General features: G+C 34.6%; 2 protein-coding genes across 2 annotated transcripts; one reads left to right on the top strand and one right to left on the bottom strand.

Annotated features, from left to right (window-relative positions):
- The first annotated feature begins 256 nt into the window (after positions 1–256).
- LOC110019024 lies at positions 257–883 on the top strand. Its single transcript, XM_020716538.1, is given in 2 exon segments — positions 257–684; positions 686–883. Coding segments are annotated over 2 exon segments (408 nt in total). The 5' UTR covers positions 257–367; the 3' UTR covers positions 777–883.
- A 12905-nt stretch (positions 884–13788) lies between these two features.
- On the bottom strand, positions 13789–17168 carry LOC110019026. The gene is made up of 6 exons (XM_020716542.1): positions 16536–17168; positions 16295–16454; positions 15977–16159; positions 15809–15892; positions 14574–14655; positions 13789–14477 (listed from the first exon to the last, which is right to left on the bottom strand). The coding sequence occupies exons 1-6, from the start codon at positions 16877–16879 to the stop codon at positions 14032–14034; spliced, it is 1299 nt and encodes a 432-aa protein (XP_020572201.1). The 5' UTR covers positions 16880–17168; the 3' UTR covers positions 13789–14031.
- Positions 17169–24878: the final 7710 nt, after the last annotated feature.

Below are 24878 nucleotides of genomic sequence, written 5' to 3'. Positions count from 1 at the left end.
AATTTATCCGGATAAGTTGCTGAACATTAGTTTATCCTGATAAATTGTAGCTGCCCCAAACAGACTCTAAGTATCTTACCTGATTTTTCTTAGACCCAACAATCACTTCCATAATCAAAACATTTAAGTGTAATTATTACAATCTCTTTTTAAAATAAATTATTATGCAATAAATTATATTTAGAAATAATTACATCAAGCCTCAATTAAATAATACCGAAATTTCTAGAGACTTAAAATGCGAAATCCCCATCTGCTACATGTCTTCCCCACTTCCCTCTCTGTCAACTCCTCTGTTTAAATTCCCCCCATACATCTCCCCTGCCCCCACAAACCACTTTCCCATCTCCCTCCCTATCCCTCCTCCATGGCCTATTACAGAAGAGATCCATCAATCTTCGACACCTTCACCCTTTCCCCTCTTCCCTACCCCGTCATCTTCATCCTCGTCACTGTCATCCTCCTCCTCGCCCTCTCTTACACCTTCAACTACGAAGACCTGCTCGAATCCCTCCATGATCGAATGAGTCTCGCTCTCCTCCTCACTCCTGTCGCCCTTCTCCTCCTCATCCGCCTTCTCAGCTCTGCCGACTCCCTCTTCGACGGCGATGGCCTCCTCGGCTTCTTTTTCCCCTCCGAACGTCGACGCTACCGAAGCTTTTATGAAAGCGGAATTCAGAAGGACCGCCTCTCCATGGGGCGTCGCCGTCGCCGTCGTCGTCCTGATTCTACTGGCTTCGTTTCGGTCCACCTTCGAGGACATGTGGGGACCTTGATCCGTGAGCTGTTTGTTGGGTGAAGTATTTTGTATTCATGTAATGATGTGTATATATTATTATGTTTAGGTGAGACTGTTTATATTTGGTTTGTTTCTTGTGAATGGATTGAGGCTGACCTCCTTTTTTTTTAGTGTTGGTTGAAATCATATTATATTTTGATTAAGAGGATTGAGTTTTAGTTCTTATATATATATATATATCTCTGTGTGTGTGTGTGTGTGTTTTGTCATGATTTATTTTGAATTACACCTAAGAAATATAGTGCAAATAAAGAGAGAAAAAAAATGAGTGATCTCTAATGAACAATAATTCATGTCATTTTATTCATAAAATGATTCTTCTATTTATAGATATGAGATTACAATAATTATATTATATTTTTTTCATGCTTTAAAAAGTGTTCGTAACTTGTTGATTCTTGATAACTTGTCAAGATGAAGTTTTGGGTGTCCTTAGGATGATTGTACATATTAGTGGGTAGGCTATCACATCGAATTGATATTACTGTATAGATTGGTTCATATGCTCTTTTATCTTGTTTCAATCTGGATGACAATTGCTTGTAATCTTAGGTCAACATTTGTCCATTTTGGTGGTCCGGTCAATTTTTGGCTTTAATAGCTTGTTTAGTATGACTTCATTCGGTCACTAAAGTGAGTCTGACGATCTCTTGGCATTGAGTTGCTATCCTTTTGAAGCTTTGGATCTCTTCAACACATATTTTTTTACGTACGGATCTAATATTATTATTAAACATAATTATAAGAAGGACCAAATGGGTTGTTTCGTATTATGTGATTACACGTGTATTTTCGTGTGACACTGCATCAAAGACTATTGCGCTTCTTTGGGGATCCGTTCCCATCTTATCACCGTGACTGCCCGTCAATTAACGCCACCTGCCGACGTAGTACAGGGAATGAGAATTTTCTAAAAATTTAACTTTATATTGTCTTTTTGCCTAATGTAATTCTTTTTTATGCAGTGCCATTAATTTTTGGCATTTTAAATTATTTTTATATTCCATATATATCATTTGAGCGCCTCCGGCTGATTTATTACGTGCTGTTCATTTTGATAAAAATAATAAATTTAAATTTAAATTTATTTTATATTTCTAATTTATTCCAAAAGCACCATATTAATTTGAATTATTTTTAATTCTAATATTATTGTTTACATTTAAAAATGGTTGTTAATACTAACATAGGTCATGCTATGGTTATAAGACTATAGTAGTATGGAGATAACTATGAATGTATTATATTCTAAACACCCACCAGCATTAATTGTCCATAGTTATTGGTGGTTATAAGTTTCAAGTATTTTGATAAATTTATCCAATATCTTAAACACTCCATTGAATGATTTGTGTATATTACTCTTTCATTATTTTAGAAGCATAATGATCTTAGAATTGAATGATCGTGACCTCAATCGGTTCTTCTTGTGTTGAACTTGTATTTGTTCTTGAATTACACCCAAGAAAATGAGTGTTCAAAAGGAGACGACAAAGATAAACAACTGTGTAAATATTTCATTTACATTTAACATCTTTTTTAATAGGGATTGAAACCTCAATCGGTTCTTCTTGAGTTGAACTTGTATTTGTTCTTGAATTGCACCCAAGAAAATGAGTGTTCAAAAGGAGACGACAGAGGTAAACAACTGTGTAAATATGTCATTTACATTTAACATCTTTTTTAATAGGGATTGACATATTCAGATCTATATCATCCATACATATTTATGGTATATTTCTCTTTAATAGTCATATCCCCACTAAAGTTGGGACCTTGGAGATATCTTTTTCTAGTCGATTTACTTTGTTAAACATGGATGTTCTCCTCAGCAAATCTCAATCACACTCGAACATTTTGAATTGATCTTTTATTAGTCCACTTATGAATTTGTAAGCCCAATCAGCTAACGTTGATGGAATAGCTGAGAGCTATTCTGTCCTTGTTGGACCAGGCAGATCTTTTTTTGTGAGAAATCTTGTCAAGACATTTTATTGGACTAAAAGCATGCCTAATTTGAATGTTTAAAATTGAAGGGCAGATATATTATCTGTTTATTTTTGAAATTTTCTAAGTTGAGCAATACATCATCAATCAAGGCTAACTAAACTCAATAGTATGATGATAAGTTATTGAATGTACAGTTTATTATATACTTAAGAGATATAATATTAATATCATGTCCTCATTTGATCAGCGACAGCCAACAAGCACGCAATGACCCCTCTGACTTTATCGAATTAGTTTGAAAAATTAATAAATTACATGATAGGTTTCCGATATGTTTGTTAATTTACTTAGCTGATTGTTGGGATTGATGGATGGCGAGTGGAAGTTTGGAATAAAGTTAATAAAGTGGACTGTGAGTTGATTTGTTTCTTTACAATATCATGTCCTCATTTGATCAGCAACAGACAACAAGCACGCAATGACCCCTCTGACTTCATCGAATTTGTTGGATTAATTAATAAATTACATGATGGGTTTCCGATATGTTTGTTAATTTATTTAGCCGATTGTTTGGATTGATGGATGACGAGTGGAAGTTTGGTATAAAGTTTAATAAAGTGGACTGTGAGTTGATTTGTTTCTTTAGTGGTGTGTATGGCCGTGTACGTAGCACGTTTGCACGTCTGTAATTAGGTGGATTTAAATATGTGGAAAACGATTGCTGTTAACTCAGGTCTAATTATTGCGTGCGCTCTGCACGCGTATCGTGGCTGCATGACAGTGGCTATGATCAGAGAGCGCACACAGCTCTGCGTTCATTCTCCGCATACAATAATCGCTCTTAACTCAGGGCCAAAAAGATAAATTATTAAGGTTGTTTGTGATATCTCATCAAGAAAATTTTTATCATAATACGAGTCTCGGTATATTTTTTTAATAATAAATGTTTTAAATTTGAATTTAAAATCAGATGAGATTAAATTTAGTAAGTTTGTAAAAACTAAGCGCTTAGATATAGTGACCCAACAATTGTAAAGTAAGGTCAATCTAAGTCAAATCAGACTCATATCGAGTCGTTAAAGCATAATTGAAAGCTTTGGATCATTAATTAAATTATTAAACAAACTCCAAATTTGAAATATTTATAGTCGGAATAAGTTTTTTGATGAGAGGAATTCAATATGCCTAAGATCGTTCAATTTGAGGTCAATAAGGTACTAAAATCCTTAAAAAATCACCTATAATTAAGGGATCAACACTGACTATCCTATGAATTGATTATGGAAGTTATGCACCAAAAAACTAGACTGTATCTCCCTAAAAAGCTATAAATAAACCCCATATCTTCACTTGGAAGGAGAGAAGAAAAGAAGAAGACGAGAAGAATGAGAAGTAAAATTCCAGAGCATATTATGGAGAAAACCCCCAACCAGCAACCATCGACCTCCATAGCCACCAGTCACCATAGACCACCGTTTGCCATCACCACTTGCCGCCGATGGTCGGCCAACTGCCTTTGGCGACCACTGTTTGAAACAATTATAACAAGACTGCGGCTATTGTTAAATTTCCTAACACTTATAGTTTTCAATCTTATAAAGACAAATGTATTTTTCAGTATAAGATTGTTACCTCATTCTCCTTGACGTGAGAGAAGAGTGTACCTCTATACTTAGAAACACATAGGGGATTAATTTGATTCGGCTAGACCCTGTGTTTATTTTTCCTTTCAGGAATTTTCCACGTAAAATTTTGGGTGTCTTCCTTCGTTTTATTTTTTTATTTGTGTGTGTGCTGAATTTTCGTATAACGATAAGACAATAAATCACTGTTATATCATCGTGAATGTTCCAACGCATTAATTTGATGATAATATATAATATATGCATGAACTTTGTGTGTCTGTGTGTGTGTGCGCACGCGTCTTAGCATGATTCATTGGTTGTAGCCTTTGGTGTAAGTCCCTCGGGTTGGGGGTTTGATATCTGCGTATGATCGAATTGCACATATTTTTAGAAGGAGGGTCCGCCCCTCGGTCAGACTGGTGTTAATCGGCCATCAACCTTTATATATATTGATGCGTGCTAGAAAATTTGTGGTGGTAGAGTAATGGATTATTGTCTTAGCGTTGCACGAGAATTCCGCACACACTCAGATAAAAATGAATCGACTTGTGATCACACCATAAGTTTTTACGTGGAAAACTCGTAAAAAGGGAAAAACCACGGGGTCTAACCTAGTTGTAAAAATCCACTATAAGTTGATGATCACAAATGCCCCTTGTCCCATAGGCGGGATAGAGTTACTAGCTTTTCACGTTACAACGTCGACTAATGAAGTCTAGTAAGCGGTGGTTGACGGAGGTCAATGGTGGCTAACAACAGTCAATAACAGTCGGCGGTAGTTGACAGAGGTCAGCGGTGATCGGCGGCGTTCAACGGTGGTCGGCGGTGGTCGACAGAGGTCGGCTGTGGTGGGCGACGACGATCGACGATGGCGGGGAGGGTCTTGGGCTTGGGCCCCTTCCTCCTCCCCCTCATGTGAGGGGGTGTGACTATATTTATAGTGTTTTGGGTGCAATTAATGCAAGAATATGAACTATTTTGATCGGACGGTCCGGATGGCTTCCTTCTATCAAAAGACGTGTGATGGACATTTGAGTGCCTTAATGATGTCGAAATTGAGCAATATTGGTCTTGTTTGATTTGTCTTTTTGAGACGCTCGATTCGACTATAAACGCGTTGAATTCGATATTTGTTTGACTTCCAAAACCTGCTTAATGACTCGATCTGTGCTTGATTTTACTCAGATTGGACTAAGCTTGATATCATTGGATCTTTCTCATCGAGTCGATCAGTTTGTCTATAAGTTTGCTGAAATCGGAGCTCTGGATGACGCTTAATTGAGGTTTGAAAATTTTTTGCTGAAAAGATTGTCTCAAGATTTGTGTCATGCCTCCGACCATCCTTAAGTGTGCTAAAAAAAATACACCCTTTACTCACGATAGAGAGACCTGGTTACAATCTTATAATGAAAAACCGCACTTGTCTTTGTATAGCTAAGAAAATACAAGTGTTTAGAGATGGCGACAAAATCCACATAAAACTTCAAAACAATTCTATATTCATTTGGGGTTTCATTGGTTAAGCTCAAATCCTCAACCTTTGGTTGAGATGATTAGGGTTGGAATCATTGGAGCCCAAGTTGGACCCCATAGATGGGAGCCCCTCGAATCTCCACGTAAACAAATGTTTTAGATGTCTAAGAAAATTTTTCATAATAAAATTTTGGGATATTTACACGTAATTCATCGATATTTATTGTATTTGTAAAATTATGACTGTGAGTTATAAATTTATCAAAAATATGTAAAGAAGAGATGAGAATATATATAATTCGATACTCAAATTAATGCATTTAATTAACAAAGTAAGTTGCGGCTAATATGGTATGACAATTTAGTAAGGAAATGTCTACTTCAATCTCATTTAATAATTTAGGAAGCTTTGCGTTCATTGAGCTATTATGTAGAGAAAATACTACGTGTGGCTCATCTCATATATGGACGATAGTTCGGATGCGACCACGCCGACATGTATCAGACGACAGCTGATCTGGACCATCGTTTGGACGTGTGGTCACCGCACGTAATATTCTCTTAGACTATTTAGGATAGGTTTTTAAGACACCGGGAAAAAAAATATGCTAAGAGGGAAGTGAAATAGAAAATATAACAATTAACATGAGAGCCTTGTGTTATACACAAAGGTAGCTTTCTCATATGAATAGTTGGTTGGGGGAGATGATCTAATAGATGTGTGATTGTGACACCCTTACTGTCTTAATGTGTTTGGAGGCCAAAGTCTACTTGGTTGAAAATGTGGTTGGTCGGGATATGCGGTTGTTAATAGTAATTTAAAAGATTATTAAAATTTGATCATTTAATTTGGGAAAATCTTTATCATTTAAGAGCTCTTCAATTCAATCATTCCTATGCTTCAAATGAAAATTTTCATCGTATATCATGTCTTTGGAACACAAATAACTACAAGAAATCATTGTACGAGTCACATATTATTGAATACTAAGCACTCATTTTTTGTTTAAATCATAAGAGAAAAATTATGAGAGCTACAAATCATGTGAATTACCCAATTACGATAAAATCATTTACTCTAATATTGGTTGTTACCCAAGGAGGAAAACTAGGGGCCTAAATTGAACTTACATAATATTATATGGTATTCATTAAACCAACGACTCAAGTTATACGTAAGGATTAATACTTCTTTCAATACTAATATATACTTAATAAATCATACTTATCACTTCGTCCTACTTGAATTTGGCTCGAATATAGCCTAAGAAAAAGTACATTTTTCATGTAAAAGTGACTAACAAAGCCTTATTGAGTCCTAACAAAAGTTTTCATATACAAATTTATATTTTTTAACAATTACACCTTTCTTAATAAAGGTATGCAGAGGCGAACTAATGTAGGCAAATAATGATAAAATGCTTATTGTTGAGTTTATTGTAAGAGAAATTTACATACATACCACAATTCTTAAGTATTTACATATATACCAGCTAAAGTTTCATTGGAAGATGACTTGGCATATGCTGAAAATTTACTCTTTGGTGTTGCTATAGATTTCAGTACTGCATGCTATGTTATACTATTTATAATGTAGAAGTAAATATATTAAGGAGCAAGAATACATTGCTATTATAAAAAAAATAACGCACTATAATATACGTAGAAATTGATTTGAAATTAATAGTTAGTTTGGAGGGATTCTTATAATAATGGGAGATTTTTAAATTTTTTTTATTAATGCTTGTTTTAGGTCCTTCTAAAAGGAGAGGCTCGGAGTCATCAGCTAGTCTTATCGTCATATGATTCACGTTTCCAAATAAATTTCTAAGATCATCGAAATGGTCTGAAGATGAGTGGAATCATAAAGATAGTATATATTCAAGAAAAAAAGAGGACTTATGTAAGATAATCTTCATGCTATAGGTCAATCATGTACGACAAAAAATATCAGATCAAAATATCTTGAAACACATAACACGAAGAAAATTCTTATATAAGCCACCCATGTAATCAGAGAGTCAAGTTTTTGCGATTGTTCTAGGTTACAGAGTACTCCCAAATGAACGTTTCCCTTCGGCTAATTATACCTTGGGGGATGCCTAATAATAATAACGATAATAATAGTATTGCTTACATTATTTATGATATCCAGTTAATTGGAAAACTAAGGATTTTCATCATGGGGGTTCATGATTTTTCTTAATATTTTTTTATGTGAAAGTTGTCAACCAGGGATAAGGTTTTTTTTTTTTAATGTCTATGCTTAGATCAAAAGAAGAATTAGAAACCTTTTTTTTTTTTTTTTTTTATGTCTATGCTTAGATCAAAAGAAGAATTAGAAACCCATGAAGTTAAGTTTCACTTACTCCCAAATGAACATATCCATTTTGTTAATTACATCTTAGGAGATACCCAACCATACTCTCGGCAAGAATAGTTTTGCTTATACTATTTATGATATCTAGTTAATTAGAAAATCCAAGGATTTTTATAGTGGGGATTTGTCGTTTTTCTTAATATTTTTCATTGTGAAAGTTGTCAACCAGAGATAAGCTTCTTTTTATGTTTATGTCTAGGTCAAAAGAAGAATTAGAAACAAATGAAGTTAAGTTTCGCTTAACCCAATGACATTTCTCAGGATTCCTCCAACCAATTGTGAAAGTTGTCAACCAGATATAAGCTTCTTTTTATGTCTATGTCTAGGTCAAAAGAAGAATTATAAACACATGAAGTTAAGTTTCACTTAACCCAATGACATTTCTCAGGATTCCTCCAACCGTCTATCAAGGTTGTCGAATCCTAGTAGAATATGTTTATTCTATCAGGATTATTTGGTTAATTTATTTGTTCCACTATGCAACTAGCAGAAGTCATTAATCACAAAAGATATTAATATCTGAATTGGCCAGAATATGATTAAATAAAATTCAGAATGTTAATCAACAACATAAAGCAATGAAAGCTCAAAAAATGTTATATGGGAAACATCTCAAAAAACCATTAACCCTACATTACAGAGACACGAAAGAGAATTTTTTGCTACACATCATAGAGAAAACCACAGACAAGAAAGTCATGCATATCATTATTGTAAGAAACAAAAAACTATATAACTTACAATCAAGACTTGTTTTCTCCACAAGAGAATAAGTTTCCTCTCTCGTACAAAACTCTAAGAAAAAACATGAACTAAGGAAGAAGAGGTGCAAAACAACTAGTATAGTTTTAATAAGAAGAGAGAAAGAAAACCCTTAGGGAGAACTCTTTCTCGCCAAAATCCCTCTCTTCTTATAGCCTCAAGCCACCCAAGAAGCCTTAAACATGTTTCTAAAAGCATATATATAGGTATAGTTTGACAGAGAAGAAAAATTCTTCCACATTTGGTTCAACAAGCCTAGTGTTGGTACACCGAAGGGCACGGGTGCACCGTATTTAGTATGTATGGGTGCAAACACGGTCTATTTTGGGTGTGAGTGCTTTAACCTATCATGGGAACACTCTGTTTTGGGCCTGGGCACATGTTCTAGAGCGAGCGTGTTGCCCTAGCGTCACCCGCGCTAAGTCAAAAACATTCATTAGTTGCTTAAATTTGTCCTTTTCCGTTCCAAAACTACATCCAACCTGCCACCTGCACAAATATGCAAAAATACATTTTTTATGTATAATATCAATATCAAAGATGTAAAAACATAGGTGAAAATGTCAGGAATATATCACATATTTCACTCACATTATCTCACTGACGTAAAGTTTGAAGCTGTTCTTTTTGTTTGACCCAATATAGGGTTCACAATCTCTTGATGCCCCAACCACAAACATATTTATCATCACAAAGGCACACCTAGAAATATGTATGAGCATTCAGTTCAACTCGAAGATATATAAAATATACTCGTAAATACGACAATTAATGCATGAGAAGATAAACGTGCATGTAAGCAAGAAATACAAAAACTACATTCCAATGCTTATGAAATCAATCATTATCACCTCAACATGATCTAAATACAACCAAATATCAGAAGATATGTTGATGTAAAACTTATAATTATTGTCATGCTCTATATAGGCTTAATTTGAATGTATTGAAAACTTAACATGTTCAATATTAACAAAGTAAAGCATGAACACATTCGAGTTCACACAAACACTACTAATGAATGTGAATTTGACATAAATTAGTTTTAAGGTGATTGCCCCTAACACGTGTAAATCCAAATGAACATTGATTTTTTAATCATAGAGGAACTATACATACATTTGTAATATATGCACTTTTCATTTCAATGAAAGCACAATAAATATATATATTTTTTTAAGAAATGGCTGGAGGCTATGATAAGAATCCCGACCATCTTTCATGCGCCTATAATTCGAGTACCACACCCTATTCGGGGGGAATCGAACCCCATACCAGAGGGGACTTACAACTGACAAGCAGATGCCCGGCCAACTGATCTGAGTATGCGACGCTATATATATTGTGCACTGGAGTTACAATGTGAGCTTAAGCTTGGGGTTTATTGATAAATGCCTGCTAGACGTTTCATCAAACAGTCAATATACAACAGGATTCAAGAAAAGAAGCAATGAATAATCTATAACCGGTCATTTCCATTGCCCTGCAAATGTGTTGATCAGTTTACAAATGTTTTCGTAGCTATCTAGCAGCAGGATTTAAAAAGATTTAAGCACGAATTTGGCTAGAACTTGGGCTAGTTTGCAACAACATTTGAGCAAGCTTCGGTTAATATCTAAAAGCTGCTTTGTAACAAAAAACTCTCTGTTTTTTATTCTAAAAAAAAAAAAAGACTTGCATACAAAATTAAATGAGATAGAAATACAATAAGTAGCAATTAATAATGAAAAGTCCACTAATATAATTGAACTGAAAATAGAAAATTTGTTTAATCTAAACCGGAATGACAACAGGAAATAACTACCCAAACCCATCAATGAGAAATACAATAATTAAAACAAATACTACGGAAAAATATCAAAACTGAGAAACTACAACTGAAAAATTTGTTATGATAGAGACGATTCTATTGATGACTGAATCGAACCTATTATATTAAAAATAAGTGAATAAATAAATAGTGAGTAAACAAATTCAATAAATAACAATTATTTATCGAAGCATAAACGGCAAAGAGAATAAGACAAGACAATAAGTAAGAATGAATCACAAAGTGCATATGATAATAAGAGGGGTAAATATCAATTTGGCATCTCACACGGAAACATACAATCAATCCCAATCAAGTTTTTTATCATTCAACTTTCATTTATATGTATATATACAATTGGCTTTAAGTTTCGAGCGTTGTTTTTCTAAAATTTTTTAAGCATTTGGCGTCTGAAATTAAACAGCATTTAAAAGGGATTTTGAGATTTATAAAAAGCTAAACTTATGTAGATTTGTGTCGATTCCAAGGGGTGATTAGAGGACAGGTTTCAAGAGGAATTTAAGCATGTTTTGTGGTGTGTTTGAACATCATTTAGGAAGCATTTGGGGCCATCTACAAATAGCTCTAAGACAATTAAAAAAATCAAATGAATCAACTCGCAAGCGATGTATCTTCACTAGATATATTTACAACTATCAAAGGAAATCCACATTCTTCACAAGCAATTCACCAAAGATTTGGAATACATGCTCACAAATAATAAGAAGTACAGGTAAACAAACCCAGCTTTGCAAAAATCAAATCACACATGCGACGGTGGCTAGCGGCTATGGAGGCTGATTTTACTCGTTGGGTCTTCTCCCTATAAGAGACTTTGAAATTTCACTTTTCCTTCTCTTCTTTTCTTCCTCCTTGAATTGAAGTGATGAGATATATTTACATCTTTTTAATAGGGATATTTTGTTCTTTTGACACATAACTTCTCTAACCAACCTAATTGGATGGTTCATTCTTATTCCCCACTGATGATATGTGATTTTTTGAAAATTTGGATCTCTTAACCACCTCTGAATTAAGGAGTTTTAGACTCGTTGGATTACTCTCGTCTAGACGCTTGATTCAACAATACACATGTCAAATTTGGAGTTCATTTGACCATTCAAATGATGATCGAAAGCTTCCAATTATGCTTCAATAAGTTAATTTGGATTTGATTGTACTCAGATTGAACTAATTTTAGAGTCGTTGAGTTCGTCTTATGGAGACACCGAGTTTAATTATAAATATGATGAAATCGGAGTTTAGATAATCATAAATTTAAATTTGAAAGATTATTTATAAAAAATGCATTGAAATTCATGGTTTGATCGTGAAAATCAAGATGCATTGGGCTATTCTCCTATTGTTCCCAGAGCTCATTCAGCTGTTTGAAATTAATGTTAGTGTCAAACTGCATCAAATAATGATGAATTTAAAATTGTTATTGCTTTTAAATTATAATTACTCTTCTCAAACAACCAAAAAAGCCTTAAAAATCTGTAAACAAAACATAAAATGACATTAAAAATAAGCACACATAAATCTGCAAGAGAAAATAATAATAAATTGCACTGTGGAAATCACAACAAGTGCTGTTAGTCCAAACTCCAAAGGCCAATTCCCTTACTTGTTATAAAAATAATAATATTAATAAATTTTATTTATTTTTATGTTAAAGTAGGACGAAGCCTGCGATATAGATAAAATTCATTCGCCCGGTAACGAGAAGGTGTATAGGACATCAAGTACCGAGAAGCCGACTTGATGCAATATTCTATCCCATAGTAAAGCCGACTCAATAGTAGAGTTATTTCCACAAAGTATTTTTTGCCATCTAGCAAAGGCCAAATGACTTCTAGCCGGAGGTTGAAGATAGCCAACCAGGCTAGGTTTGTCGATCGAACCCTACCGACCGAGCTAGCCGAGCAAAGTAGAAGGTGCGATATGTCATCGCCTATAAATACCAAGAATATCCAGTATAGGCTTTCCAGTTAGGGTAAAAATGTAATATTACTATTGTATTAAATATTCTAGAAATAGAGATAGCATTTAGTTAAGAGGGTTACTTGATTTTACTGTTTATTCTAGAGATTATAGCTCCTGTCTCTCTCTCTCTCTTTCTCTCTCTCTACATTTTTACTCCCCTCTCCCGCTCTACTTTTTGAGTGTGATTCACAGACAAATTTGAATCGAATAATATACATCTTAAATAATATGCTTATTAGCTCACATTTTAAAAGTCTCCTCTTTAATCTTTGAGCTGCATATCTGCAGATGGAAAGTCAATATTTGAATATGATTTACTTGAATTGAACCCAACAGCTCAATAATAAATTACATATTGCTTGCAACGAAATCTTCATCTAAGCTAATAGTTAATCATAATTTGAAGCAATCAAAGGGAATTCTCAGCACTAAAAAATCAAGGAATGCATTTTATCATATTATTATAGACCATCTACTTACACCTACTTTCGTAAATCAAAATCAAACATATTTTTGAAATTTTCTACGAGTAAATTAGAGGATATATATGGTATAATAACTGACAATAAAAATAAATATAATTTTAAACAAATATAAAAAGATTATTGATAATAATTCCTATCCATTGGGAAGAAGGAAGATTAGTTAAAGCTTTAATTAATGGTGAGATCTTACATGCATACCATTCAATTCCTTTGAATTACACATTATATAAAACCAAAACTTCAATTGTTACATAAATACCACCATACCTATGAATGAAAGTGTAAATGTAACAAGCATCTGCTAAAGTTGAACTGCAAAATATGAACATAACAATTACATGCATAGCACTTCAAACTTTATTATTTAGAAAACTAGCCCCCTCTTTCATCCATTTTTTCAAATGTGTGATTAAAAGCAGGTAAAACGAAAGAAGCTCATAACGGCAGCTTAACATGATCAAACAAAGCTAAGTCAGCATAATACAACCTCTAAGTTAATTTAACAGGAGATGAACTCAGAGAAAAAGTGATTCAAAACTTGTATTAACTTCTGAATGTCTTTTGTATGAAGAAATTTAACAAAAATTTAGATCATTAACATGTAATTAACAGTAATAACTTCTGCCTCGCTAACACAAATACACATTAACAGCCATCTGCAAGCAGTAAATGGTTAGCTCCGTAAACCCTATCAACAAAGTGTAACACTGCTAGCAGGGAAAAAACACAGTAAATCTATTCATGATATCCCATCTTCAACTTCACAATCTCTTCCCTATCTTTGCAAATCTCCTTGCAACACCGAATATGACTGCCTTCGTGAGTAGGCCGCGGTCGAGCGTGCACGCGAGTGCGACAGCCCCGCCGACCAATAAGAACTTGGGCAAATTGCTCTGCCACGGCTTCTCCTTCGCTTCCTCCACATCGACTATGTCTTGCAATGTATCATCAATGTTTCCCAATAACCTCATATGTTCGAATGAAATCTTGGTGTTAATTCGCGCAACTGCGGCACAACGCGAAAGAGGTTCATCGGATTTCCTTGTTGCTTGGTAGGCCCGAAGCCCGGGCTCAATCTTTTTGACGCAGCCCCACATTCCTTGTCGAACGCCGAGCTTTGCAATTTCCCACGGGATGCCCATATCTTCATAATGGAACAAAAGCACCTCACATGCAGTTTTTTGGTTATCGCCTCGCCGTGATTCAACTGAAAATGGCATGAAAAATTGTAAATGATTTGAAAAAAAATGATATTTGGAAATCAGTATTTATGGAAAATGCAGAGATGAAGACGATAGCTTACCGGAACGAATGCACCAGCTGGAGTAATATAGGTCGACCCGTCTTGGCTTGTTTTGCCGAGGCAAAGAGGGAAATGGAACTCCCTGAATCATGAATAAATGGGAAAAAAACTATGAATAAACATTGAAATGAACAGCTGGCACATTTGTTAAGTTTAAAAGCATTCTTGATTGAACAGGGCTCCTCATTGAGAAAAAAAATGAGAGAATTTTAAAATTTAAAATTTTCATTGCAATGATATGAGTGTGAAGATGAAAATGGCCATAAAATGGGAATTCACAAAACAAAAATCACATTTTCTTAGGCAGGAAGAATAATTCCATTGTGAAAAAAGAGAAGATTTTTATGTTTAAGCATATTGGAGAATAGGAATAAACATTTTGGCTGAGCACTCATGGTTTATTACAACTTCAACACCAAATCATTAACATCATGTTTGTTTATGTCATTCACATAATGTTTCTTGCCATTTTTAATTTGAATTCAAATTGAAAACTCTTAACTATTTTCTTTGACAGAGATATCACAACATGCATATCATTACTTCTAAACTTGAATTCAAACCTAATATACTGATTCTAAATTCAAATTAAAGTACTTAACATTCAAATACTTATGTAATCACTGAATACATATGAAAAATAATATTAACTTTAATATAATGCAAAATATAAATATTCATCTATATTTTATTTTAATTTAGCTTCGAGACCTTCATCTACTTTGACTCAAAGTAGGCTCTTTAAAGTAAAACTAATGAGTTAAGTTCAATTTTATTATTCTTCACATTCCAGCCCCTGCTATGCATGGATAATAATTAGCTCCCAATTGAGCTTTAGCCTCTTAACTTCCCCAAAAACTAGCTCCTTAAGAGAATTTAAGGCAATCGTGCATGTGTTTAAACAAAAAAGATGGCTAATTTATGTTACATGAATAGTAAAATTTCCAATTTTCTTTACTCTCCAAAAACACACCACAAGATTCTACAATGCAAATCATCAAAATATTCAAACCAACTCTTTTGCAGTAATACTTTAAGAGTTTAAACTACTTAAGCTCAAATAAAAATATAACGGAATCAAATACACAAACTTCATACCCTACTAAATGGCGTGCATCAAAAAGCATTTTATATGAGCGCAGCCCATCATAACTATATCAAACAAAACTAGCCTATTTTGTCTCTGGTGAATATAAAAACAGACAGAAAAGTGAAATGTATGTTTCTCAGCATACCTTTGTTACACAATAATAAGCTCCATCTACTTCCCATATTCTACGCCCAATAGTGTACTCCCTATCGCTGCAGAAGAAGGGGAACTGCAAATACATACAGAAACAACAAGATATCAGATATTGCTACCGATCCAGAGCTAACTGTAAACAGCAAAACAAGTCTCCCACCTTTCGAATCCAATGAACCATCATTGTTCCTGTAACAGAGCATTCCTCCAATGGCGCCTGATACAAAAGCATGTCATCCCACTTGTTCTTTATCCTAAACTCATCATCCCAGAAGAAGTCCCTCACAAGTTCAGGCGTTACATCCTCGAATACAGATCTACTGCGATACTGCGGAGGACCCGTCTAGATATAAAACAAACAAAAAGGGATCAATCTTGCGAGATAATGCACTACAAAACCTGAAGAAATTCACCTGAACCTGCCCAAATTTGAAACTTTAGCTGAATGCGAGAAAAAAGCATTAAAAATGAAGCGCACCTCAGGGTCTCTGCGCCAAGCTTGATAGCTCATAGTTGGCAAACTCTTTTCCATCATTGGAATCCAAGCAGGTCCACCATCTGTTGTTTCAACAAGGGCATAAAGTTTCTGCAAATCGTCAGAAGTCACCGCTAATTCCTTCTTATCCCGATGCGGAGAGCTTCACAATTCGTAAGAAACCCATTAGTACATTGATCCAGAAACCCAAAACAAATCACGGATCTTCAAGGAACCCACTTACCTCAAATCAACAGTCTTCGCTTCCTTCTCAGACATTCGCTCATGTTTCAGAAAAGTTAGGCGGCTTGGAATCTGATCCCTCAACGAATCCAAACTCGGCAGAGCCAGCTTCAACCGGGAACCGTGAGAATTCAGCATAGGTTTCACCGGATGATCAACACAGGAACAACCTTCACCTTCTCCAACCAGCCCAGCCGCCCATCTTGGCCTCCACACCCATCCAACCACGAGTCCGACAAAAACAGCGAGCCAAAGCGGCGCGGCAAAGAGAGTTAGCTCCGAAACCATGTCTCCAATGGTCGGCTTCCTCAGTATCTCAATCAGGGCATCCAAAATCAGCGCCATGATGGAAGAACAAGCAATTTGCCGCCGGGGAAAACAGAAAAGACCTAGGTTTGTGCCAGGAAATGTTGAGGATAATGTACAACAACGAAGTTGTGGTTGAGAGAGAAAAACTGGATAAAAATTAAAAACGATTGAGCGGAGAAGAGAGAGAAAGAGCAAGATTAGGGTTTGGATAAGGATTTCGAGAGGTACGGTGGGTGGGTGATCGGGATTTCCGTAGGGACAGCGCCCTGCTATTTCTAACACAGAAATCTGCCGGCTGGAAGAGATCAAAAAAAAAAAAAAAATCCAAAAAAAAAAGGAACCCAAAACAAAAAAATTCAATTTTTTTTGTTTGCAGCCTTTAAATTTTGAAGAAAGATTTGATTTTTGGATAAAGCAGGAATCTTTGGTTCATGGGGAAGGGCTCTCTTTATTTATATTTAATATATGACGCGTAATACTTATCTAATCTCTATATGCCCGCATTCGACCGAAGAATATGGCCGGCTACCGTCCTCATGGACGAACAAGATTATTTGAAAATTGACGGTGGATTAGGGAGAAGTCGCAGGTGGCATCCGCATAGGATGAATCTTGTACAGCGTGTTCTCGTTTAGCACGTTGGGTCTTGGTTTGGTGAACCCGTGGCAGGCAAATTTCACATTGATTTATACCCTATTTACAACGTTTTGGATATCGTCATGTTACCATGTATGGCATGATGTCCGTCATTCTTCGAATGTGCAGTCATTACACCTAATATTTATTTCTTATTTATGATGGGCTTTCAGAACGTGTATAATAAAATTGTATGCTAAATCCGGATGTATGAATTCCGACTTCACTCGTGATATTCTCTTCTTAGAATCACGTAAAAATGAAAACAAATTTCTATATTTTTACTTGGGCTGTTTGGGCAGCTCCAGCTTATTAAGGAGATGTTGAAGGATAATCTCATATTGCAAAAAACTGTGGTGATTATTATAATTTTTTTTTAAAAAAAAATCAGACTATCCCACAGTATCTAGCCAGAGCGGTAGAAAAATGTTGGTTTCAGCGACAGTTTTTTGAAAAACTCACAAAACACAGTTTACCCAAACTGCTAAAACAGCGGGCGCCAAATAAAATGTCTCACTCTTAAAAGAGTTAATAAATCTACCACAGAATATGATATTAATGGTGCCCCATGAGGTTATAATCATATGGGGCATTTACATACATATCACTCTTTAAAAGTGAGGTACTCATTTTCATGCCTAGATAAAATGACATGCACATAAAAATTGAAATACAAGAGTTTCCTGTGTAAATACATAAGAATTTAGGGGTATGCATGTAAAATTTCCTTCAATTTATTTTATAATGAAGCTGAACATAAACCAACCAATCTTTTTCAGTACAGGAATAAGTAAAAGATCTCACCCATTTTCAAATAAATTTGGGTTGAATTTTTCATGTTTAATTTCATTATGATAATATGAAAAGTAAGAAGATAAATATTCAAAGATCGCGTATTAAATTGATATTAAACTTCCGTATTTTTGACTTCACCACGCTGAAAATGACGCAGAAAACCTGCTTCTGTAGTGTAGCCATTCAGACTGCACTAGTCTCCTTTTGACTTTGACAACACTAGCTAACGTTATTAGCGTGTCATTAGAAAGCATGGAAAGCTATAGTTTTGACTGGTTGTTCTCGAAAGTGGTCAATCGGACCCGTTCCTACCACTACTTTTAGGTAATTTGTAATGCTTTTGTTGTTTTTAATGTAATTTTTATGTTTTTTATAAATTATATAATGTATTTAGTAGTTTTATGCTCAAGTTTGAGATGGTTTAATTAAGACTAAGGTGCCTTTTGGGACCCAAATTTTGCGGCTTTAACGTTCCGAAATCGGAGAAGTCGTCTTTGAGAATATTTTTTATTCGAGCGCATGGTGAATGGGGGGCCGCATTCGGTCGAATGTTGAAATGTAAGAGGGAGAGGTCGTTCAGCGGTTGTAGCTTTGTTGAGAGGTGCCAAAGAAGTCGTTGTCCCTTTAATCCACTCTTCTATCCTCACATACCCCTCGCCAGTATCATATTTTGTCACAAGTGTCATTAGGGCTAAACCTGATTCTGCTCCCCTCCCTCTGCAATCGGCGCCATCGATTTTTGCCTATTCCTATGAAGTTTTTTCCTTTATGATTTTTTTTTTTTTTTGTCTTTTATTTGTTATCTGCCCCGTTTGCATTATAGATATGCTAGAAGCATTTTGTTGTCTGCCCCGTTTGCATTATAGATATGCTAGAAGCATTTACCCATATTCTAATCAACAAATAGAAGTTTTTGAATGAAATATATATAAGCATTGTTCATATGTTTCTTAAAGATTTCTTTTTTTTTACCTTTATAAATGGAATTACATTGATAGCAACTTAACATCCTCAAATAGCTTCAAATGCTTGATTGTATAATTTTTTTCTTGAAATTGCCCCAATACTAATGCTCTTCAACCTAATCATTAGCACACTAAATTTCTTAAAATTAATAAGAAATTAATGCAAAATCAATCGTCAAATCTTATGCGAAAATTTTATTTTCCAAATGATATAAAGGTCTTGCTTTTTGTAGGGTCTAATCAAGCTCGTTTTTCATCACCTTAATACATCAGGAGTTATGGGTTGAGCTTCGGTGTAGGAGTTTGATTTCTCCCTACTCTTAAATTGATTGAGATTTTGATGGCATGTAAGGTTAATTTATCTATATTTTCACGCAGAGCTAATTCAATCATCACTAGAGCATGGAGCAATGTTGGAGCATGAGCATTTAACAAGCATGTATAAATTTATATGCAACAGTCATGAGCATATTACTTGAACAAGAAAATGATTGGAGTTATCTATTAAGGGTCCCATAAAGACTAGTAGGTGAAGTGAATTTTTTTTGTTGGAAACAACTTAGGGACTTCATGCAAGTAGAGGTAAATGAAAAGGTTATACATTTCACTTCATACTAGCGACGACGACATAATGAAGTTTCTTCAAATTTTTAAAATTAAAAATCTTTTATATGAACAACACTATGTTTGCTAATTTGTGAATGAAGACACATTAGTTAAAATTGATAGTTTAAGTTAAGTATAGGGAGACTTCTATAACTCTCATTAATGAGAACTAATAACAATATGGTAGAAAACTCCCAATATTAAATATTTTATTCGAATGACATACATAAAGTTGAATCTTCAAGTAACTCACTTCTTTTTTTATTTCATTTCATGTCTAATTTATATACTTATCTTAGATGATAAAAAGAAGAATATTGATATTGAGTATTAGCTCCTCTGTTGATGAATATTAGCTCCTCTTTTTTTATCTTCATACACAATAGTGATAACCTCTATAAATGCCATGATTTCAAAGGTATTTTTTTTTTCTTTCTAAGGAGGGTTACAAAGAATTTTATTTGAAATTTCATCTTAGTTTACAAGGATGGGAAATTACCTCAAATCTTAAACTATAATGGAAGACATTGAAAAAAAAAAATTCAAAAAATTTTATTATGATGCTATTCTTTGGTTGAAAATTTGGCTCTTAAATTGATGAGCGTTGGAGCGAGAAGATTTTGATACGAATTGTACTCCTATCAACCATTAAATTAGTTGAGCTAAATATTGAGACATTGTTTTTACAGTGCTAGAAAATTCATGGTAGTAGAGAGAGTTTTACAATCTAGCTTTGTATTAAGATTTCAAATACAAGTACATAAAAAAAATAGCACTCAATAAACTAAACTTTTTATGCTAAAAATATGATAATTAAAATAAATCATGTAAATTGATCCAATTGAGATAATTTATCGAATTCCCAATGTTTTGATCATGAATAGCATATATATATATATATATATATATATATAAGAATTAAAAAGAATTTAGATAATTTATCGAATTCCCAATGTTAGCTTTTTTGTCTACCATTAAAGAAGATGAGTCAAAACTAAGAACACTAGTTTGATCTCTTGTGCAATTATAAAAGTATTGGAACTCATGACAACAATGGAATAACAATAGACGAAAAATGAACGGTCAATTTAAAAATAGCAATATTTCATATGATATGTATGATATTATACCTCGATTATATATATGAGAATAAACAAGTCAACTTTTTGTCTACCATTAAAGAAGATGAGATTCCAAATTAAGAACACTAGTTTCGATCTCGTGTAATAATAGAAGTATTGCAAGTGTTGACAACAATGGAATAACCATAGTTGAAAAATGATGATCGTCATCTGACGATGATAAGAAATTGATAGTTCAATAATAATGTTAAGATGATTGTTAAATGATATCAATTATATGATTATAATCGAATGATAATGATTAAGCAATAATGCTTAGATAATGACAATGACTTAAGATGATCCTTGGTGCCATTAAGTTTAATTATGATATTTTGATTATTTCATCATCTGGCTCGTACAATTTCATTTACTCACAAGTCATTTAAATGTATTAAAAACAATAAAATTGAATAACCTTGAACTCATTGGATTTCTTTTTTCAAGCCTCTTGATTTAAAGATTAAGTCCTAAAATTTCTCATCACAATTCAATCATTTAATTTGAATCCTATTTGAATTTTAAGTCAGACTATTTTTGTTGTCTTTGGGTTCTTCACATTGAAACAATTAATTCAATTGTGAAGTTTCGTTTGAATTGATTTCATCATCCAGTGAATTTTTATAAGCGTTGGCGAAACAGAGAAGGTAGGGTTGTCAATTTGGCTCGTTGTTCATGAACAGCTCGTGTTCGGCTCGTTAAGCAGCTCATGTTTGGCTCGTTCGTTAAGTCTATGTCTAAGTTTAAATCATAACACCTCATGTGGTTGAACACGAACAACAGTTTGTTCACCCGTGTTCGGCTCAAAATGACTCGAAAAAAAAATTATATAACTTTTTTTATTATTTTCTCAATTTTAGTTTAACGAGCTAATTTCGAGCCGAACACGAATACATATATATACATATATGTCTAAATTTAAATCATAACACCTCATGTGGCAATGTGGTTAGTATCTTCTTTTGTATATATTTGATACAGGTTTGAATCTCACACTTTACATCTATTTTTCTCAATTTTAGTTTAACGAGCTAATTTCGAGCCGAACATGAGCCAAACACGAACACGAATATTTAAATCGAGCCAAACATGAACACATTGTTCACGAGCCGATTTCGAACGCGAGCTATTTCGAACGAGCCGAATACAAGCCCAGCCTGAGCTCGCTCGTTTACAGTCCTAAGAGAAAGTTCTTTGCAGTCCAAAATGGCGAAACATTAAATGAAAACTTTCACAAACATCGGTGTTGACTGCAACACAATGGAGCTTTAAGGTCTTCTCAAACAAAATCTGAGTTTGATGAATTTGAAATTGGGATAATCTTAAATTTATTTGAAAAAAAAAATTAACACAATCATATCTACTAAATGCTTGGATGAAATTTCTTGTCGTATCAAATACATTTAAATTTGTGCCAATATTTTGACAGTACTGATTTTAAAGTTGGATAATACTCATGTTAAAGGCCAAAAATCGATCAAAATAGAATCGGCTCTTATCTCGAATCAAATTCGATTTGATCCTAAAAGCAGAAATCAGCCTGAAGATCAGATCGTTCACCATTCAATCCATAGATCGAACAAACAGGGCAAATAAAAGCAGCAGAGCCCTCTCTCCATCCTTAATTTGAACCCAATTTCCAATATTCCAATCATCGAAAGATCACCAAAAAACCCTAAAACATAAGCAATCATTTGCACGAAACCATTGCAATCCACATCGAAATCAACAATCCCCAATTCCGCAAAATCAACGTAAAAATGAAAAATCAGATCGGCGGGGGAAACCGGAATCCGATCAATGGGATACGATGGTCTCGAAACAATTAAGCCCATCGAATTCCATAGCAAAACGAGGCTTCTCCACTTTGCCGGAAGAATATTTACTATTTGAATCCTTACTGCCGCCGCTGGTGCCGCTGCACATCTCCTTCTCATTCTTCGCTTCCTTCTTCTTCATCAAATGGTCCCCGGAGGGGAGATAAGAGAGCCACCAGTCGCCGAGAGAGCTATCTGGGCCTGCGCTGAGAATCGACATGGCCAGGAGCTTGTCCATCTGCAGGATCGCTAGGGTTTTCAGGTAGAGATGATTAGTGATTCTGTTGGAAGTTGTATAAGATGAGGAAGAAGGCGGGGGGACTTTTATAGTAGCAGGGAAAATAGCAGATAAGAACTGAGTGCGCGAGGGTTCAGACGTGGAGGAATTCAACCGACCAAAAAAATATTTTTTTTCAAAATTAAAAAAAAAAAAGATGAATATTTTATTATTGTGTGAATAAAATTAAACGTAACAAAGTTAAATGCAATTGTATCCATTAAATGATGGGGCCAGGAGATGCCACGTGGTGCTTTCCCTTCCATTTGATGCCTGGTGTTTTCTAATAGGTGGGGCAGGAGATGCCATGTGGTGCTTTCCAATCCATTTGATGGCCGGTGTTTCCGATACGGCACCGCATTTCACACAGAAATCAGAAGCTTCACGACCACGGCTGTCATTCAGGTCCGTCGATTGGATTTGAATTCGAATCGGAGATATTCTGATCAGAATAAGATTGTTCTGATCTCTATCCAAACAATAAATTTGTCCAAAATTAAGGCCGGAATCCGAGCTTAATCTGCTGACCCAAAATTTCATAATTATTAGAGTCTTATTTGGATTTTCGGATTCAACTGAACCCAATCCGAATAATAAACGGTTCGAATTTTCTGAGCAGAACCTGACTAAAAAAATTTCGGGTCAATCTTAACTCGAATTTCTTCGAGCCGAATTTGAGTAGTGTTGACATGTTGGGCCAGCTTTGACACCCCTATTCACGATAATTGCACCGCATGTCATGGTGCATATTTGTTTGTGTTGGGTGCTGGAAATAAATTGGCCACAAAAGATGAAAGAATTCAAATGTATGGAAAAAATATTTCCAATCCACAGAAATTATAGGTCGAGTCGGTGTTGCTGTTGTTGTCGATCAGTTGAGATTGATTGGCTTCAGATTAGCGGGAATGATTTGATCAACTAGGTTTTGTCGATTGGTTGATATATTATGATTGTCGATTCTCAATGCTTAGATTAGGAGTTCCTGTCGGCGAAGCGAGACTAGACTATTAATCAAATGATGAAGCAGCATAACCCAATTGGTAGCTTGTTTCTTAACAAGGAAAACATGCAGGATCTATAAGGCTAATATATTGTCAATTCTTGTTCCGTGAGGAATTGGGTCTTTACTCTAGCTGGATATACTAGAATGTAGGTTATTGTCTTCAATCGTCTTTCGTGTAGTTGTTAGCTCATATGCTTGCATGTCTTGTTTTAGTCTGATTGGTTCGGATTCAAATCAATTGACCGTCTTTTTCTCCTTCTCCTGGCTCGGTTGGCCTTCTACTATGGCTTGGATGGTTACATGCTATCAAATAAGTGGACCTTCTAATTTTCTATCAATGAGCCCTCCTTTATCATACTTTCTTCCTTCTAGATCATTAGATCTCCTTGGATCAGCATTGACACATTTCCCATGTACAATATTTAAACATTTATATCCATCACTTAAATCCTTAATATCATATACACATAATAGGATAATCTAGCACAGATATATTTTATAAGATATAGGATTTTGCCACAGATATACAAGGCACAAAGATGTCGTGTCTTTAAAAATATCTTCCCAGCACAAATTTTTTTTTTTCACCTTGTTTTTTTGAAATAAAGAGGGCTTACCCAAATTCTAATAAATAAGAAAAAACAACTACAAGTGAGTGGACAAATAAACAGATGGTAAGCACCAAAAAATTAGAGATCCATCACTGATAGGGATTTCAAAAATTAACTCAACGCATCAACTCAATCAGAACTCGACTTGAAAAATTCAAGTTTGGGTAGACCCAAATAATTTTTGGGCTGATTCAGGTTAGGAAT

Source organism: Phalaenopsis equestris, unplaced genomic scaffold (genome assembly GCF_001263595.1).
Source record: "Phalaenopsis equestris unplaced genomic scaffold, ASM126359v1 Scaffold000038, whole genome shotgun sequence".
NCBI lineage: Eukaryota > Viridiplantae > Streptophyta > Magnoliopsida > Asparagales > Orchidaceae > Phalaenopsis > Phalaenopsis equestris.
Note: the sequence above shows the minus strand (reverse complement) of the source record. Positions and strands in the feature narration are given on the sequence as shown.

Excerpts from the sequence above, each read along its gene's own strand:
- LOC110019026 (XM_020716542.1), bottom strand. The coding sequence starts at position 16,879 with ATGGCGCTGATTTTGGATGCCCTGATTGAGATACTGAGGAAGCCGACC. Across the intron at positions 15,893-15,976 it reads TGGTTCATTGGATTCGAAAG|TTCCCCTTCTTCTGCAGCGA; the intron begins GTGGGAGACTTG and ends ATGTATTTGCAG. Across the intron at positions 14,478-14,573 it reads CAGCTGGTGCATTCGTTCCG|TTGAATCACGGCGAGGCGAT; the intron begins GTAAGCTATCGT and ends TGCCATTTTCAG.